A 21,521-nucleotide genomic window follows, 5' to 3' on the forward strand; every position below is an offset into this window, starting at 1 on the left:
GTTGAGCAGCAAGATGTCTGTTCACATTACACTTGAACTTATGCATGTCAGTAGAGTTGGGGAAGCAGAAAACTGGATGGGAATTCCAAAGTCTAGCAGTTCTAGGGAAGAAACTATTAGAGTAGAAGGTTTTCTTATATCTCAGGATTTCTACTGTGTTGGGGTGGGACTTTGCTGCTTGTTAGGTTTGTCGGGGGTATTTACATCAAGGGGTATAAGGGTTTGTAGTTTGTCAGAGCATCCACCATTAAAATACTTGTAAAATAGGCAGATTTATCACTCATCTGACATGTTGCTTTTTGAAATGTGAGGATTTCAAAATTATTCATGATGTCATGAAAATAATTCAGTTCCAGCTGCTCCTTTGTTTTTAATTTATTTTCATCAAATCTTTTGTTAAAGTGTTAGGTGAAAGTACAAAACAGGTAAAGGACCCCCCCCCCCATTAAGAAGGGCTTTTTTTAAAAATAATGTTATTTAGAAACAAAGCATTCTTAACATGGGGAGGGGCAACCGGAAGTGAATTGGAAACTAATTGTAAAGATAACTGGATTTGAAGCATAAAAACGTTTTATCAAAATGACTTAATTTGATAATAAATAAACTCAAAAAGGTTGATATGTTACAAAACAACCAAGCAATCTACATTTTCTTTAATTAAACTGTTAAATTCCAACAGTATTTTCATACATTCATTTTTTTTTTGTATTCTGTTTGTGTGTGGTCCTCAAAATTTAAATTTTGTATTTTTTGTCTCTTTTCATAGATGGCGTTGATTTATCTCCCAGTCCTCCTATAGGTAAGTCATCAAAACTATTCCATTTCTAACCTGCACTTTCTAAATTCCAATGTGTGTGTGTATAGTTTTGGAAGTTTTTTTAAAACTATGAAAAAAATTATCCTTTGTCAGTAAATCAATTAGCATTACTTGTTGATATTTTCTTTTTAGATAATTTTTATTTTATCAACTTGCATGAAAAGAGCTATGTAAAAGATACTTAAACCCGTTTGAATTATGCAAATACCATCAAAAGTTATGAGAATTTTAAGTGCGAAAATTTATACTTTTCCGTGGACATTTTTCTGTAGAAAAAGTGGGCTAAATTATAGCCATCAACATTTCAAGAAATTTGGTAATTTCGCCAGCATTTATTTATTTTTCAAGCTATTCTCATGAAACTTGGTACTCTTATGTAAAATTCTTTGCTCTTTCTGATTATGCAGTGAAATCTGATGTATCTCTTTACCATAAGCCATGAATTATAAATTAAGATGTCCAAATTTCAATTTTTTTTAAACTGGCGCATGGTATCATACAGTGGGTGTCTATTCATGAACAAAACTAAGTATTATAGTGGTATTTAAATGTAGCTTTATTAAGAGTAAGTATTTTCTCACCTCCCCACCGAAGGAGAGCTTAATCTGGGGTGTAGCCATTGAATGCTTAAAGTGCATTCATGGCCGGTGCTTACTACTTCCCTCAAAGAAAGGAAAAAAAATTGAGTTGATATTCTAGAAGTGTAAGCCATGTTTAGTTTCAGAACAGTTTCAGATGGTTTGTTGTTCTAAACAAGTCTTGAGAGGTGACTGGTTTGCAGTAGACAGTTCCACAGAGTAAAATATTCTTACCGTGTCGAGACGGAAAAGGCATGCGAAATTGCTACAGAAAAGGTTTAATATTTATGGAGCAATTCTGGTTTCTGATTGGTTGGTAGCAGAACGTGAATTCATTCGATTCGTCAGTTCCTAGCAGCATCGTTTATAAATAGAATTGTCTGACTGTGTGGGATCATACCCCATTATACGTCCAAAATATTGCAACAGATATGAATTAATCTCAGAAATAAATTGAAAAAAATTTTTCATATAGATTTTGGATTTCTGTAAAAAAATGGAAATTCCCATAGTCGACGAGAACTTATGCATTTTGGGACCAGTTCAATTTTCAATTTTGTAAATCCTCTCTATCTGGCACAAAATATACCCCTATTTTCTGAGATGCAACCATAAATCGTACTCTACATGAATCCTTGAAGTAGCTTTCATAGTACCAGGATACCAGGAATCCTGATAAGCAACAACTATATATTCACCAGTTGATGGTAATTTTTGTCATTTCTATTCTGTTGTTTTACTGAAAATTCAACAAAGAAATAAAAACGGTAATTTTTTACCTTGTTTCCATTTTAACATTTAAAATGATTACTTTTATAGGTTTATTAGTATGCTGAAAACGAATATCATATTTAAATTTCTTGCAGATAAGTAGTTTTCCGGATATTAAGCAATATCATTTCTTATGTTATGGTAAAGGTATGCACGAATGCGCAAACGCAACCCCGAGGAACTATGCGTAAACACATATACCAAGACGACTACCAGCAATAACATAAGAAATGACATTGCTTAATATCCGGAAAGCTACTTACTTGTGGAAAATTTAAATGCGATATTCGTTTTCAGCATACCCAAAAACCTATAAGATAGTCATTTTAAAGAAAAATGTTAAGGTGGAAACAAGGTAAAAATTTACAAAATGCATCACAATGAAAGTCTTTATCAAACCGCCTAATTATTATTATTATTGTTGTTTTCGTCGTCATGGTTTAGATATCTTCAGTTAAAAAAAGAATGGGGTTGTTTTACAGATTTGAAAAAATAGTCTTGACAATGAGTTAAAAATAAAAAAAATTATACAAAATACAATTAGAAACCCAATAAATGTCATGAGGACATTAATTAGTTTGTATATTTTTAAGTCATTGTCGAGATTTCAAAGACATGAGATACCACGTGGCTATTTTTCTTGTGCTTGTGTAACGCTCAACACTAATTTTCGAAATAAACAAACATTTTACATTAAATAAATACACTAAAAACTTATCCAACTAGGTAGAAGAGTAACTTATCTTGCCTTTGGTAATATTTATTTGGATGCTTAAACACTTATGTTACTGTGCTATTTTTTTTTCAAATAGTATTTTTAAGTTAAATTCCAGTTTCACAATATCGTTTTTTTTTTTATTCAGTTGTTAGGTGAAAGTACAGAATAGTTAACAAACACCCTTCCCTCCCTATGTTAAGAATGGGTTTCTAAATAATAACGTTATTATTTCAGCATGGTAGCATAAGTGCACAGATAACTTTTATTTGTTATACATTTGTTTTGTTTTTTTGGGGGGGGTAACCACTAAAAACACAATTCTACCTTAAGTACAAGTAAGAAATATAAATATCATGATAACAGAAATGCATGTACTTAGTACATTTTGTTGTTTTTTAACGTTTTTAGTACATTGTACTAAAAGCGTTAAAAACAATAAAATAGTATTGTTTGAAAATAAAATTTGAAAAACTTGAAAATAATTTTTTTTCAATTGACAAACTCAAAATAAAAAAATGACTAGTCTAGTAAAACAAACGCAGAAAAAACAGCTTTCTATTTTTAAGCGAATACAAACAAAACTCATTAATGCACTAACTTTAGTGAGCTCAGCGCTGGTCAGTGCATTAGCAAGCCGTTTTTCCGTTTAGCAGATTTGAGTTTCTATAAAAGATAACATTTTAAAGAAATTTCCGCACAACTAAGAATCATCAAATATTTACATATTATACATTAAAATAATTCTGAAACTATTATCCATATGCTAATGGTTGATATATGCCGATTTATCTTATCAATTTTGAAATATTCTTTGTCAACTTTACTCTGTAACTTTACTTCCTGTGGTCGTAAAAATAAAAATCATCAAAGGCCAGTAGAGATGAACTTCTATTTTTATATAGCCTGTAAAATTTTAGCCATATCTAATCAAATTTAACCCCGCGCATATGTATCCAAATGTAACGTATGAAATGTAAAACATTGAAAAAACAGTTTCCCTTTTTGCTGTCGTTTTTTTTTTTCATTTTCAACTTGGAGCATAAAAATATTGAACGCATAAAAGAAAAATAAATTAACATCATTGGAATGCTTATTCTAATGTCTTTCCATCAATGTAATTCTTTTAAAAATTGACCAACAAATAAAAAAAATATGACTTGTTGAAGCACATAAGGTATGTAATATTGCCGATGTCCACGAAAATACAGCATATGCTTGTAATCCTAAATTATTCTCCCGTATCGCTAAATAGTTTTAAGTACATGATCAAACAATAATACCAATGTTCTTAAAGGGATCATCAGTTGTTTACCATGAAACACACACACACACACGTATACACACACTACCTTAAATAAGTTTTCAGGACTTTTTTGTACAGGCATGTGAAATTGCTGTAGACTCTTAAAAATTCATTATGTTATTGCCATACATCATGAGATGACTGACCAACTTTTAGATTTCGTGTTTAAATCAACAGCTACAGCAGGAATTGGAATACACACTACTAAAGCCTGATTGTCACAGCTGGTGAATTTTAAAAATGCAATCTGGACGTGAGGACATTTTGGAAGAACGATATGCAATAAAGTTCTGTTTTACACTTGGAAAAATACCACAGAAACGTATGGAATGCTTCAGACTGCTTTTGGACCATCTTGCATGAATTGAACATCAATTTTTGAGTGATATAAGAGATTCAAGGAAGGCAGGGAGTCTGCAAGAGATGATGAGAGGTGTGGGAGGAGTGAGGAAGTTAAAACACCGGAGGTGTTGGCTAAATAAAGAATTTCATGAATAAGGACCGTCATATGTCTATAGAAATAATAAGCGCACAGTTTGATGTCAGTGTGGGAACTGTTCACACAATTATTTGTGAAGAATTGAAGGTGTGGAAGATTTGTGCAAAGTTTGTCCCAAGAGTGCTCAGAGAAGATCAGAATGAAAGACGTTTTCATGACAGCAAGGAGAAGGTCGAGTGGATCAATTCAGATCCCGCAGTTGTTGATGCTCTGATGACCTGCGATAAGAGCTAGATCTAATGCCATAACCCAGAGACCAACAAGCAGTTCCCAGTGGAAACATGCTGGCTCTCAAGAAGGCCAGACAGAGCAAACCACCCAGAAACTTATGATGATCATTTTTTTGACAGCACGGGCTGTATGGATCTATTTTCAGTATTTACTTTGGCAGTGTGTAACACTTAAGTAGAACTAGGTTGTGAGATTTGAAAATGTATATGACACTTGTGAGTGTGAGTGTGTGTGTGTGTGATCAAATTATGCAAATTATGAATTAAATAAAGAATACCAGATGTTTTCTTATTTCATAGTATTTTAAAAAATTTGACAGTTGATTAGCAAAAGAATATTTTTTAGAATTGCTATGATATGACAAAATATGTAAAACTACAAAGTGTAATATTCAAAAAGTATTAAAATACAAAGAAGAATATTTTAATTGATGTCCATATATGAAGATAAGATCCAATCAACGAAGTTGGTTGGAAAATAGTAAAATAGTGCTGGTATGGGTACATCCACAGATCGAGTAGAAAACTGGAAGCAGGCAGTGTATTTCCAAATATATATAAATATCAACTTTTGTTGATAACGGCATAAGTAACAGTTAATTTAAAGGATCACCATGGCAACAGGTTGGAGAGTTAATGTTAGTGAAGGAACGGGTTGAAAATGGGGTTTAAAGTAATTTAGCCGGGCGGGGAGAGATTGAAAGATATTGTTTATAAAATGGAAAGAAAAAGAAAAGAAAAAATAAGTTAATGAATTATACTTTACAGGTTTATTTTGATAGTGTAATATCATTACACTATCAAAATAAACCTGTAAAGTATAATTCATTAACTTATTTTTCCTTTTCTTTAAATTAACTGTTACTTATGCCGTTATCAACAAAAGTAGCGTCTTTTAAGTTTAAACCGTTAAAAAACACGTATATAAGAATTTACACATAATTAATATTTAATTATAAACCCCTCTCTTTTTTTAATACACTCCTACTACTTTAAACTCCAACGTCCTCTCCCCACCACTCCCCCTTCTTTTCTAACTCCCCTTTATCTACGATCTTTCCATTTTTATTTGACTTTATAACTTAGTCCATCTATGAATTCTGATGATGCTAGTTGGATTTTTCCTCTCTTTGAGGATTTTCCTCTAGTTGAAACAATTTGTAAACTCCTTCTGGACTCACAGTAATAAATTTCCTATATATATATATATATATATATATATATATATGCATACACAGACATGTATATATTTTTATACTAAGTAAACAAGGTAAAGTTAGGATAAATAAGTAATAATAAGTAAATACATGAGTGTAGTTAATAATGCAGGGTTAGATAGACACATCATTAAGTTACTATATATATACGGGGTGGGCCCCTAACATGGTGCTTTGGGCATATATACATATACACATGCACACACACACACACACACATATATACATACATACATGCACACACACACAGACATGTATATATTTTTATACTAAGTAAACAAGGTAAAGTTAGGATAAATAAATAATAATAAATTAATAAGTAAAATACATGGGTGCAGTTAATAATGTGAGGTTAGGTAGACGCATCGTTATATATATATATACACGAATTACCATTAGCGTATAAAGTGATTCTCTTTGTGTAAACAAACTGAGCTTAGGTATTTCGGACGATGTCATGGTTAGGAGCCTTAACTGTCATACAGGTGGTCGGGTTTCAATCCTGGCTTGAAGTAGTTGCCTTTCTAGCCGCAGTGATGAGCTGTGAAACAGCGAAACAGTACTGCATGATGATGACTAATATATATATATATATATATATATATATATAAATATATATAAAGCTGAACGTCTGTGTGTGTGTCTATTCACGAATAGGCTCCTATATGGTTGACTATTATAGAAAACTCATAGCAGCTATTTTTACTAAAAACCCATAAAAGAATGGTCCACAAAAATTGCTATCATTTCACTCTTTGCAACGTTGCATCTCAAAGAGAACGTTTGAAAAAAAAATCGGGGGGGGGGGGGGCACACACAGTGAATTATATATAGTAGGTTAAATACCTGAAACAGCTTATGATCCTTACAAAAATATGAAGTCTAGTGTAAAGTCTTGGAAGCAAACTAATAAAATGATTAATTGACTGATATATGAAGAACATGGGACTAAAATTTTTTTTTTTCCCCCTAGTTTTCATGGTTGAAAACTTATAAGACTGTGTGTGTATATATATATATATATATATATATATATATATATATATATATATTGTTGAACTTGGGTCTCAACATCAACACAGGGATTTTGCACTAATTGGATGGTTACATTATGACATCTAAACCAATGTAAATAATATATCTATCTATACACATATAAATTCGTTTTTCTTTTGTGTGTATTGATATTCATGTTAAAACCCCTCTTTTCTATTTATTCAAAAAGAAAATACAATGTTCTTGTATATGGGTTGTGGAAATGCATTCACTAGCAAAAGATCTAGTAATTTGCATATTCTTTTAAACATTCATTTTAATTAATTCCCTATTAGTTTTTTTTGGTTTTCTTATGGGATGATCATCTAGAGTTAACTATTACGTATAATTTTTTTTTTTTTCATACACATCACCACTTAGCAAGGCCAAGAGGCCACTCGAAGATAAGGGTTACTGAGTGTACAGTAGAAATTGGACAATATAGTAATCGCTAGTAATGGAGATTCGGTAAATTTGTTAACTTATATGGAACGGCTCATCAAAAACTTGTTTACGTTAGACTTGAAGACGACCGTATTGTAGTCAGCTGGAAAGCAGAAAAACGTGCAGTTCTAAGAAAGAGGCTTTGCTCATGGAATCTACGTTTAGGTTTAGGCACAGATAAAGAGTGCAAGAAATTAGTGATACTGCTTTCTGCTAGACTGGTGTTTCTTGTGAAAGTTTGGCAAGGGGGGGGACCACAGAATGGAGCTCAGCCGAGCACTAACCATAAAATAATGATAAAGCAGAGGCAAACTTGCAACATCTCTTCTGTGAGAAAGAGGTTGCTGGGAAGAGAAAAGGATATCACCCCACAAGGCTACAAAGTCTACTTTGAAATCTATCAAGGCAGGATAAGTCCTTTCTAGCAGCTCCTGCCCAGATGTGGCACAGTACTCCATCCTTGGATGTACCTGGCTCTTATATAGATAGAGAATTGCATCAGCAGTGAGATATCTACTGGATCGATAGAAGGATCCCACCATTTTTCCAGCGGCCTTGGCAACGGATTTAATGTATGTGTTCCATTTAAGATCAGGAGTAAAGGTCAAGCTCAGAAGCTTGTCAAAACATGAGACCTCCCCAAGACGAGAACCATTCATTTAAATTGATGCCAGATGGGGATCAGAGCGTTGATGATGTAAAGATAAAAGCTTGGTTTTAGATGCATTAAAAGTAACAAGCCACCTCTTTCCCCATTGTACCACTTGCTCAAGATCAGAGGAGAGAGAATCAGAGAACTTAGTTGTGTACAGTCTTAGATGTGCTACCATAGATAGTAGTGTCATCAGCATAAATGTCTGCGAATGATGTAAGGATGTGATTTGGAAGATCATTAATTTAGATCAGGAAGAGAGTTGGGCCCAGGATGGACTGCTGAGGGACTCCAGCATTAATACTAAGAGCTTCTGATTTCTGCCCATCAATCACTACTCTTATGAACCTATCAGAGAGAAATAATTCAATAATTGAGAAGACATTTCCAGCTATACCGTAGCTGGAGATCTTGTGAAGTAAACCTTTATGCCATACTCTATCAAAGGCCTTTGATATGTCGAGAGCAATTGCCCTAGAAAGGTAGCCTCCATCGAGAGATTCGCTAATTCTATGAGATATAACTGTAAGCACATCTGCTGTAGATCTAGCAGAACGGAAACCATATTGAGTGTCACTAAGAAGGTTATTTTTGTTGAGATGGTTGATTACTTCTCTATTCAACACAGATTCCAGCAAGTTACTCATGACGCACAGGAGACTTATTGGCCTGTACTGTAAGGAGATGAGCGATCACTTGAATTCTTAAATAGGGGGCATACTGATGAGATTTTCCAGGGTGACGGGAAGCAATTCTCCTTAAGACAACGTTTAAACAGTTTTGTAAGTATGGGCGCAAGTTCTGGTTGAAGTCTTTTGAATACTATAATTGGAATACCGTCAGGGCTGGTTGCAATTATATTCATGCAGATATTCTACATGATTTATACTTGCATAATATTTGCATAAAATCTTACAGTAAACAAAAAATTGTTTACATATATATTTATGCATACGTATATATTTTTGTTTAATCTATTATTCTATCTATCTATATATCTATAAAAGTGAATGTGTCTGTGTGTGTACATTTCCCTACGTAATAACTCTGTCAATTTTTAGTCTACTGACTCGAAATTTGATATATAGGGCACTGAGATTTGAGAAAATCTTTGTGATCGGTTTTCGGTCAGAAATTTGGCTGTTAAGGGGTCAAAGTCCAACGATTTGACCTTTGAGAACTCTACCAAACTCCTCCAACAATTTGGGGTCTAAACACTTGAAATTTTAGATATAGGTTCCTTGGACATGGATCTAACTTAATAATTTGATTTGAGCCCAAAGCAATAAATGTTAAGGAGTCATAATAGGGGTCAAATTTAAAAAAAATTGACCTTTTTTTTTTTTTTTTTTTCTTTTTGCTCAACATACACCTCCAAATACCTGGGCAACGCCGGGCACCCATGCTAGTGTATCTATAAAAGTGAACGTGTCTGTGTATCTGTTTGTCTTTGTGTGTACATTTCCCTACGCAATAACTCTGTTAATTTTAAGTCTACAGACTCGAAATTTGATATACAGAGTACTGCAATTTGGGAAAATCTTTGTAATCAGTAACGATTTGACCTTTGAGAACTCTACCAAACTCCTCCGCCAATTTTGGGTATAAACAATTGAAATTTTAGGTATAGGTTCCTTGGACATGGATCAAACTTTAAAACTTGATTGGAGCCCAAGACAATAAATTTTAAGAGGTTATAATAGGGGTCAAAGTTAAAATATTTGACCGTGTTTTTTTTTTGTTTTTTTCTCAACATACACCTCCAAACAGCTGGGCAACGCCGGGCTGAAATGCTAGTATATATATATATATATATACATATACAAGGGCATACCAAAATAATGCTTTCTATTTTTGTTCCGCCTGAATGAATCGTGGTTATGATGACTAAACTTACACATTCATGATCTGAAAGTTTAATTTCTCTTTTTCAGCAGTAGATTGCAAACTGATGGTCATCTCTGCCAGCAGCATTTACATTAAAAAATAATGTAGAATTTAACTCTAACTGTTGCTAAATAAGCTTTAGGATCTCTGCATATAGAACTTGTATTTTTATTGCTTATTTCGTTTTCTTGTTGTGGAGTGTTGGATTTTTCTGCAGCATCCCATATATAAATGCAAAGAAGAGAAAACATCTGCAAATAAAAAAAAATGAATGTTATATTTTCGCACGATTGGATGTGTTTCTCTATTTTGTTTAATTTTCGAATTTGAGTAATTATCCAGGGTCCTTGTTCAATACTTATAAGCAGTCATTTTGGTTTTGTTCTAACTGAACAGAATTGACATTAACTTTGCTATGAGCCAAAAAAAAAAAAAAAATTAAAAAAATAAATAAATACCTTAGAATAAATCTAAACAAATAAACTTATCCTCGTATCTTTGCCTTTGGTAACAGTTATTTGTTGTATATTTGTGTTTTGCTTTTGTTTTTTTTTGCTCTGTTTACTACAGTTAATCCCCCCCCTAGTATGTAGCCTGATGTTTTTCTCAAAATCTTTCCTCCACTTCAGCAATAGATGCAAAACTGAAGAGAAATGCTGTGGTCAGGTGCATTATCATTTGTCTTGGAAGGAAAATTCCAGCTTGAAGATTGATTATTTATAATATTTTGATTTTTTTGACTACTGTCTCATCTTGAGTGTTATTTTCACAATGTTTCAGTTGATGTAACCTCTGACTTTCTTCGGATGTATCTTATTGAACTCTGGAATCTGCACAGGATTTTGAACAGAACCTTTTATTTAATTCATGAAGATAGCATCCATCAACTACGGCTGGATGGAAGTCGTAAATAATTTGAAGTTGTATTTGCTAATGAAACAAGAGCATGCTACACCTGTGGATTAAATAAAGGATTCTATTTAAAATTCTGTGGATTAAATAAAGCATTCTGTTTAAAATTCTGTGGATTAAATAAAGGATTCTATTTAAAATTCTGTGGATTAAATAAAGGATTCTATTTAAAATTCTGTGGATTAAATAAAGGATTCTATTTAAAATTCTGTGGATTAAATAAAGGATTCTGTTTAAAATTCTGTGGATTAAATAAAGGATTCTATTTAAAATTCTGTGGATTAAATAAAGGATTCTATTTAAAATTCTGTGGATTAAATAAAGCATTCTGTTTAAAATTCTGTGGATTAAATAAAGGATTCTGTTTAAAATTCTGTGGATTAAATAAAGGATTCTGTTTAAAATTCTATGGATTAAATAAAGGATTCTGTTTAAAATTCTGTGGATTAAATAAAGCATTCTGTTTAAAATTCTATGGATTAAATAAAGCATTCTGTTTAAAATTCTGTGGATTAAATAAAGCATTCTGTTTAAAATTCTATGGATTAAATAAAGCATTCTGTTTAAAATTCTGTGGATTAAATAAAGCATTCTGTTTAAAATTCTGTGGATTAAATAAAGGATTCTGTTTAAAATTCTGTGGATTAAATAAAGGATTCTGTTTAAAATTCTGTGGATTAAATAAAGGATTCTGTTTAAAATTCTGTGGATTAAATAAAGGATTCTGTTTAAAATTCTGTGGATTAAATAAAGGATTCTGTTTAAAATTCTGTGGATTAAATAAAGCATTCTGTTTAAAATTCTGAGGATTAAATAAAGCATTCTGTTTAAAATTCTGTGGATTAAATAAAGGATTCTGTTTAAAATTCTGTGGATTAAATAAAGGATTCTGTTTAAAATTCTGTGGATTAAATAAAGGATTCTGTTTAAAATTCTGTGGATTAAATAAAGGATTCTGTTTAAAATTCTGTGGATTAAATAAAGGATTCTGTTTAAAATTCTGTGGATTAAATAAAGCATTCTATTTAAAATTCTGTGGATTAAATAAAGCATTCTGTTTAAAATTCTGTGGATTAAATAAAGGATTCTGTTTAAAATTCTGTGGATTAAATAAAGGATTCTGTTTAAAATTCTATGGATTAAATAAAGGATTCTGTTTAAAATTCTGTGGATTAAATAAAGGATTCTGTTTAAAATTCTGTGGATTAAATAAAGGATTCTGTTTAAAATTCTGTGGATTAAATAAAGGATTCTGTTTAAAATTCTGTGGATTAAATAAAGGATTCTGTTTAAAATTCTGTGGATTAAATAAAGCATTCTGTTTAAAATTCTGTGGATTAAATAAAGGATTCTGTTTAAAATTCTGTGGATTAAATAAAGCATTCTGTTTAAAATTCTGTGGATTAAATAAAGCATTCTGTTTAAAATTCTGTGGATTAAATAAAGGATTCTGTTTAAAATTCTGTGGATTAAATAAAGGATTCTGTTTAAAATTCTGTGGATAAAATAAAGGATTCTGTTTAAAATTCTGTGGATTAAATAAAGGATTCTGTTTAAAATTCTGTGGATTAAATAAAGTATTCTGTTTAAAATTCTGTGGATTAAATAAAGGATTCTGTTTAAAATTCTGTGGATTAAATAAAGGATTCTGTTTAAAATTCTGTGGATTAAATAAAGGATTCTGTTTAAAATTCTGTGGATTAAATAAAGGATTCTGTTTAAAATTCTGTGGATTAAATAAAGCATTCTGTTTAAAATTCTGTGGATTAAATAAAGCATTCTGTTTAAAATTCTGTGGATTAAATAAAGGATTCTGTTTAAAATTCTGTGGATTAAATAAAGGATTCTGTTTAAAATTCTGTGGATTAAATAAAGGATTCTGTTTAAAATTCTGTGGATTAAATAAAGGATTCTGTTTAAAATTCTGTGGATTAAATAAAGGATTCTATTTAAAATTCTGTGGATTAAATAAAGCATTCTGTTTAAAATTCTGTGGATTAAATAAAGGATTCTGTTTAAAATTCTGTGGATTAAATAAAGCATTCTGTTTAAAATTCTGTGGATTAAATAAAGGATTCTGTTTAAAATTCTGTGGATTAAATAAAGGATTCTGTTTAAAATTCTGTGGATTAAATAAAGCATTCTGTTTAAAATTCTGTGGATTAAATAAAGGATTCTGTTTAAAATTCTGTGGATTAAATAAAGGATTCTGTTTAAAATTCTATGGATTAAATAAAGGATTCTGTTTCAAATTCTGTGGATTAAATAAAGGATTCTGTTTAAAATTCTGTGGATTAAATAAAGCATTCTGTTTAAAATTCTGTGGATTAAATAAAGCATTCTGTTTAAAATTCTGTGGATTAAATAAAGGATTCTATTTAAAATTCTGCGGATTAAATAAAGGATTCTGTTTAAAATTCTGTGGATTAAATAAAGGATTCTGTTTAAAATTCTGTGGATTAAATAAAGGATTCTGGTTAAAATTCTGTGGATTAAATAAAGTATTCTGTTTAAAATTCTGTCGATTAAATAAAGGATTCTGTTTAAAATTCTGTGGATTAAATAAAGGATTCTGTTTAAAATTCTGTGGATTAAATAAAGCATTCTGTTTAAAAGTCTGTGGATTAAATAAAGGATTCTGTTTAAAATTCTGTCGATTAAATAAAGGATTCTGTTTAAAATTCTGTGGATTAAATAAAGGATTCTGTTTAAAATTCTGTCGATTAAATAAAGCATTCTGTTTAAAATTCTGTGGATTAAATAAAGGATTCTATTTAAAATTCTGTGGATTAAATAAAGGATTCTGTTTAAAATTCTGTGGATTAAATAAAGGATGCTGTTTAAAATTCTGTGGATTAAATAAAGGATTCTGTTTAAAATTCTGTGGATTAAATAAAGGATTCTGTTTAAAATTCTATGGATTAAATAAAGGATTCTGTTTCAAATTCTGTGGATTAAATAAAGGATTCTGTTTAAAATTCTGTGGATTAAATAAAGGATTCTGTTTAAAATTCTGTGGATTAAATAAAGGATTCTGTTTAAAATTCTGTGGATTAAATAAAGCATTCTATTTAAAATTCTGTGGATTAAATAAAGCATTCTGTTTAAAATTCTGTGGATTAAATAAAGGATTCTGTTTAAAATTCTGTGGATTAAATAAAGCATTCTGTTTAAAATTCTGTGGATTAAATAAAGCATTCTATTTAAAATTCTGTGGATTAAATAAAGGATTCTGTTTAAAATTCTGTGGATTAAATAAAGCATTCTGTTTAAAATTCTGTGGATTAAATAAACGATTCTATTTAAAATTCTGTGGATTAAATAAAGGATTCTGTTTAAAATTCTGTGGATTAAATAAAGCATTCTGTTTAAAATTCTGTGGATTAAATAAAGCATTCTATTTAAAATTCTGTGGATTAAATAAAGGATTCTGTTTAAAATTCTGTGGATTAAATAAAGGATTCTGTTTAAAATTCTGTGGATTAAATAAAGCATTCTGTTTAAAATTCTGTGGATTAAATAAACATTCTGTTTAAAATTCTGTGGATTAAATAAAGCATTCTGTTTAAAATTCTGTGGATTAAATAAAGGATGCTGTTTAAAATTCTGTGGATTAAATAAAGGATTCTGTTTAAAATTCTGTGGATTAAATAAAGGATTCTGTTTAAAATTCTGTGGATTAAATAAAGCATTCTGTTTAAAATTCTGTGGATTAAATAAAGCATTCTGTTTAAAATTCTGTGGATTAAATAAAGCATTCTGTTTAAAATTCTGTGGATTAAATAAAGCATTCTGTTTAAAATTCTGTGGATTAAATAAAGGATGCTGTTGAAAATTCTGTGGATTAAATAAAGGATTCTGTTTAAAATTCTGTGGATTAAATAAAGCATTCTGTTTAAAATTCTGTGGATTAAATAAAGGATTCTGTTTAAAATTCTGTGGATTAAATAAAGCATTCTGTTTAAAATTCTGTGGATTAAATAAAGCATTCTATTTAAAATTCTGTGGATTAAATAAAGGATTCTGTTTAAAATTCTGTGCAGATTTCTTTGTTTGGCATAAAAATTCCAAAGTTTGACCAGATACACTTGAAGAAGGCTGTAGATCACATCAACCGAAACAACACTCAAGATGTGACAGTAGTCTGAAAAATCCAAATAACACGAACAAAGACCATCTTTAAAGAAGGCCAATGGTGCCTTGACATCACTTAGCAAAATCTTTAATAGCTGTTCTTCAGCGTTTTATTTAAAACTGTATGCAGTTATGGTGTGACCATGTTTAGCACTTGTACGTTTGGTCTGGAAACTTAATCTTGCTTGGAACATTGACTGCATGGAAACCGTTCATAAACATGTAATCAAGTGTATGTCCTTTGTCATTACACCTGTCATACTATGAAGCCTTTGTTCTGGGATTGAATTCACTGATATCTAGCAATTGAATTGGTAAACACCCACAAAATTATTAACCATGGCGCCAACAGCAGCCCATCTCCATGGGTCTAACACATGGATATGCCTGCAAAGTCAGAAAACAACACAGCTTCCATAAATTTCAGAAGCATTTTTTTGTACTCAAAATTGTTGAAACATGGAACAAACTGCATCAGTTGTCAGCTGCCAAGACACTGCATCCATTTAAAACTTTTATACTTTTCGAAACTTGCCAAGACTACACCTGGTGCCCCATCCCTCCCATACGCTGTTATCCAATGTAAAATGCATGCACTTTTGATGATGTGTAGTGCACTTAAGCGTTGCACACAATGATTTCATTTCATTATTACCAAAAATGATTTTTTTTATTATTTTTTTTTATTTTTAAAAATTTATTTTCTTCTGTTTCTTTGCAGATGCTCAGCCTGTGACGTATAAGGAGCCTGATTTCTGGTGCTCTATTGCATATTATGAGCTGAACACCAGGGTCGGGGAAACCTTCCACGCCTCCCAGCCGTCCCTAACTGTCGATGGCTTCACTGACCCATCAAATTCAGAACGTTTCTGCTTGGGACTACTGTCCAACATTAACAGAACACAACAGGTTGAGATGACCAGAAGGCACATAGGTGAGTGGTCAACAGCTCAATTTTTTTTTTTTTTTTTCTTTTTATATATATATATATATATATATATATATATATGTATATATACATATATATACCTCCTCTGCTCTTGCTGGGAGGAAGTTTCTATTTTTTATATTGCTCCTTAAATCCTTAATTCAAGTGACTTAAAATTTAATCCTCCCCTCCCTAATTTGTGAATTAAGAGAAGAATCTAAGAGAAGGAAAACTCCGATGTTAAATCTGTGCCACTGACCTCATATATCTTGACATCAAGCGGGTGAGGGAGGCCTCCTCAGTTCTGGTCGACAACCTCCCTAGAGCTGTTAACTCGATCAAATCACCGGTTTGCAAACCTAAACTGCTTAAGGATTAGATAGACTCTGCCTATTGGCCAGCTTCCATACTTCTTTGCCTATTAGCCAGGAGCAGAAGTGTGATCACAGGGACTCATTAGAGACACTCAGTGCTTAGCCTTGTTTCCTAACTAGGGCAATGAATGCCAACCCCCACATCCCCCCTCATTCCCTTCCCCTAAACCTGAGCAGTAGACATCCGCAAGTGCCAGAAAGTCTTCTACTCTAAAAGTTTCTTCCCCAGAACTGCTAGATTTGAAAATTCCCTTCCTGCTTCCCTGACTGTATTGACAAGCAGAAGTTCAAGTGTAATATAAACAGTGGCTGCTCAACTCCTTACATAGTATCCTTGCAGTTATATCCCAGATAGTAGCCTCCTACACCAAAGTGGAACTGTGCCTTGTTTGAGATGAAAATGCAATTTAAAAAAAAAAAAAAATGAAGAAAAGTTTCCTATCAAAGAAAATTTAAGGGAAATAACTGTGCATTTGTTTAAAATGAGTTAATCGCTTTCACTAGTATAGTTTGTTAAAGAATATGAATTTATCAATAGAAAAGCCAACTGTTTCTGTGGTACCAGTTTTCAAGAATTCTGGTGAAAGAACTGACCTATTAAATTATTGCCCAATTAGCCTCCTCACACTTTTCGCCAAAATATTTGATTCCATAATTAACCAAGCTCTAGTCCATCACCTTACAGATGCTAAACTTCTGACCGACCAACAATATGGATTTAGACAAGCCCGTTTCACAGCAAATATCCTAACTGTAATCTCTTAACGTATATACTATTCATTGGACAAAGCAAGGGAGGGTAGAGCAGTAGCTCTAGATATATCTAAGGCTTTTGACAGGGTATGGCATGAGGGTCTTCTCAGGAAAATCATATCATACGGTATCACTGGACGAATGCGTAAAATAATTAAATCCTTCTTAGATAAGAGAAAAATCCAGGTTATTCTCGATGGTCGTACATTGAAACAATGCGATATAAATGCGGGAGTGCCTCAGAGGTCTATCCTTGGACTTTTATTATTCCTAATATTCATAAATGACCTCCCTGACAAAATTGTCTGTGAGATGGGTATATATGCTGATGACACCACGCTCTATAACAGATACGACAAGAAAACAAATGAACACATAACTAAGGAAATGGCAGAAACACTAGAGGATGACCTGTAATCTGTAGTGGAATGGGGACAAAAATGGATGGTCACATGCAATCCTCCAAGACTAAATTTGTTTCCTTCAATAATTACAAGAAACCTTCTCTCCCACCAATAGCAATGGCCAAAGATTCATTATCTGAAAGTACTTCTTTTAAACTCCTCGGCCTAACGTTCACAGGAAACACGAGTTGGAAAAATTACATTGAAAGCATTGCCAGGACTGCTGCAAAGAAGGTAGGCTCTCTCTACTGTGCTTTACATCTATAAGGCCACCATTCGCCCATGTATGGAGTATTGTTGTCATATTTGGGCTAGTGCATCTGCTACTAGTCTCTCACTCCTAGAAAAGCCCAAAAGAGTCACCAACCTGATAGGTCTTGAACTGTCATCTAAGCTTCAGCCTCTGTCCCACCGATGAAATGTAGCATCTCTTTGCCTGTTCTACAAGTATTTTAATGGTGAATGCTCAGACAAACTGCATGCAGTTGTGCCCGCACAGTGTAACTACCCCTGACAAACCCGACAAGCAGCTAAATCCCACCCCTTCACAGTAGAGATCCCTAGATGTAAGAGAGCTTTCTACTCCAGTAGTTTCTTCCCCAGAACCGCTAGACTTTGAAATTCCCTTCCAGGTCCCTGCTTCTCCAACTGTACTAACATGCAGAAGTTCAATGTAACGTGAACCGACATCTTACTGCCCAACCCCTACATAGTACCCTACTAGCTTATGTCCCTGATAGTAGCCCCCTATACCAAAGTGGCAATGTGTCTTGTTTGGGGTGAAAAAATGTAATAAAAAAAAGATGAGATGAATCAAATTTCCTCCTTAAATTTTCAAAACTTTAAAACCTGTTTTCTCAAGAAGAAAGAGATTGTTTTTTTCTGATAATATCACTTCCAAATGATTAGGATCTTTAAGGAAACAAGGATGGATCCATTCTTAATGAAAATTCTATTTCAAACTAAAGCATGAGAGACTAACAAGAAATTTTATTTAAAACTGTAGTGGACACTCCAACAGGTAAACAAAGCTTCTCATTTGTGGTTTTATAAATTTAAATTTAGCCTTTTTGCTGTTCTCTTTTCAGGTCGGGGTGTGAGATTGTATTACATTGGAGGGGAGGTGTTTGCCGAGTGTCTCAGTGAAAGTGCAGTCTTTGTTCAGAGTCCGAATTGTAACCAACGTTATGGTTGGCATCCAGCCACGGTGTGTAAGATTCCTCCAGGTAAGACAACGACTCAGTTTCAACCATTTTATTTTGTTTCTTCTAACAGAATTTCTTTTTAAAAATACCAAATTAATTCAAAGAAATTCTGCTTGGTGAACCTGTAACATAATAGTAGCAGTACCACACAATTTTTTTTTCTTTACATCAAATAAACTCAAATCAAGCATTATTGAAAAGAGCAAACAATAAAGAAATATTATCTTTAGTTTTTTTAAAATCGGTCCACTAGAACTGGAGTTATGACCATTCAAAGTATAAAGAAATGTGTGGTTCACTGGACATTCAAATGCATATAAACTTGTGACTGAAAATGGTAGGAAATTTACACAATTTACAGACTAACCTATCTTTAAAAAGCTGTATCTTCAGATCTTTTTAAAATATTATGATTAAATTTTGAACATATTATCATAACATCATGAAGGTCCAGTTGGTTGTATTTACGACCATCTTACTTGGTAACTTACAGACTTTTTTTTTTTTACACTCAAGTTCACTCTAAACAAGGCATGTTGCCACTTGGATGGAAGGCGATACTAATTCAGACGATGCCTAAGAATGATTAAGATGGTGATTTATGTTGCATTTGAACTTCTGCAAATCAATACAGTTTGGGGAGCAGGTAGCAGGGAGGGAATTCCAAAGTATAGCCTTTTTAGAGAAGAAGCTATTAGAGTAGAAAACTTTCTGACATTTAGGGACCTCAACAGTGAAGGGGTGTGATTTTGTTGCTAAGCAGGTTTGTTGGGGGTATGTACATTGAGGGGGCACAAGTACAATGAGTTCATCAGAGCACATTCTATTAAAATACTTGTAAAACAGGCACAGGGATTCAACATTGCGACGATGGGACAGGGGTTGAAGCTTAGTTGACAAAGTGGGACCTATTAGATTGGAGACCCTTTTTTTGGACCCTATCCAAGAGGGAGAGAATAGTGGTAGATGCATCAGCTCAGATGTGGCAACAATACTCCATGCATGAGCAAATGTTGGCCTTGTGAGAGGTACAGGATACTCTCGGATGTGAGTAGTTTTCTAGCACAATAGAGGGAGCCCATCTTCTTTGCAGCAAACTTCGCAATGTCCTTAATGTATTTGTTCCAGTTCATATTTCCTGTGAATGTTAATCCTAGGAGTTTGAAGAATTCTCAGGTAGGGAATTATTTGTTATGGATATCGGTGGTTGCAGAGGCTCCTTGTAATTGTTAAAGGAGAGCAGCTTAATCTTACTAACATTAATTGTTACCATCCATTTACGGCCCCATTCCACTACGATCTGAAGGTCATTTTCTAAGGATTCAACCATTGTCTTAGATTTGTGTACATCTGTTTTTCCCCCATGCATGTTATTGAGCATTGTATCATCAGCAAATATGCCCATCTCGAACAAAATATTATCGGGGAGGTCATTGATGAATATCAGGAATAATAGTGGTTCAAAGATCAATCTCTGAGGCATTCACGCATTAATTTTATGATGCTTAGATGAACATCCATTAATGACAACCTGGATGGTCCTATTTCTAAGAAGGATCTAATTATATTTAGTATTCATCCAGTTATACTAACTATATGATTTAATTTTCATTAGCAGCCCTTCATGCCAGATTTTGTAAAAGGCCTTTTATAGCTCTGGCTTCACCTGCCTTATCCAGTGCATGGTATATGGGTTCATAGATGACTTAAAATATCTTCAGTAGAACAACATTTCCTAAATCCATACTTTTTGTCAGAAAGAAGATTAAGATGGTAGACTAGTGCGCGATTGATTAGCATCTCAAAGATTTAACGATGAGCAGAAGGAGACTGATAGGGCAATAATTGAGAGGGTAAGTCTTTTTGCCAGAATTCTTGTACACTGGTACCACAGAAGCCATCTTCCAGCTATTAGGGAAGCAGGATTTAACAAGGCATTTGTTGTAGAGTTTGGAAAGTATGGGAGCTAGCTATGCTGAGTATTTCTTAATTAGTATAGTAGGGATGAAATAAGACCTACATGCCTTGAAGGTGTCTTATCGTGGATATGAGAAGTGTTGATTCCATCCACATAAGGAAATTTAGGAGGGAGTTGTTTGTTGGTTCTAGAGTGGAGTTGAAGGTGAATCACCAAGCAAGCAGTTGTGTTTTTTCGGTTGCCGTACATGCAACTTTCTGGTTGTGGACAGACGGGGTTACTGATTGCCCTTTATTCACTACTCTATTATAAATTTTCCAAGGTTTCATTTTAATCATAAAAACAGCTAAGAAAAATGGTAAGTAAGGCTTTATCATCATAGGAATTATTATTCTGATGGACATTATCATTTGCCATTATAACATCATGAAAAATCCAAGATGGCGACCAGGAAATCCAAGATGACTACTAAGACACAATTCAAAGAAATTATTAACAAAATATGGCTTGTAGGACATCAAATTAAATAAGATTTTGTACAGATTAGAATTATAGTATTTTCATGTAGATTAAAGTAATTAGCATAATTAAGTTTCATTTTAACGGATTTAAGTAGAAACATGGCAGGTAAAAACAAAATGGCAGGTAATGCTTTATCATCATACGAAATATTATTCTGGTGGACATTATCATTTGTCATCATTACTCTGTGAAAAATCCAAGATTGCAACTAGGAAATCCA

General features: G+C 32.7%; 1 protein-coding gene across 2 annotated transcripts in view; it reads left to right on the plus strand.

Moving 5' to 3' along the window:
- The window catches only part of LOC145301352 (SMAD family member 3-like), a 295,558-nt gene that overhangs the window by 268,833 nt on the left and 5,204 nt on the right, over positions 1-21,521 (plus strand). For both annotated transcript variants that reach the window (XM_080144568.1, XM_080144569.1), the window contains exons 6-8: positions 767-799; positions 15,919-16,131; positions 18,745-18,882. In XM_080144568.1, the coding sequence (XP_080000694.1) occupies positions 767-799; positions 15,919-16,131; positions 18,745-18,882 (384 nt within the window). The remainder of the gene's footprint in view (positions 1-766; positions 800-15,918; positions 16,132-18,744; positions 18,883-21,521) is intronic.

This window comes from Euprymna scolopes, chromosome 2 (genome assembly GCF_053919585.1).
Source record: "Euprymna scolopes isolate OS-2025 chromosome 2, ASM5391958v1, whole genome shotgun sequence".
Lineage (NCBI taxonomy): Eukaryota > Metazoa > Mollusca > Cephalopoda > Sepiida > Sepiolidae > Euprymna > Euprymna scolopes.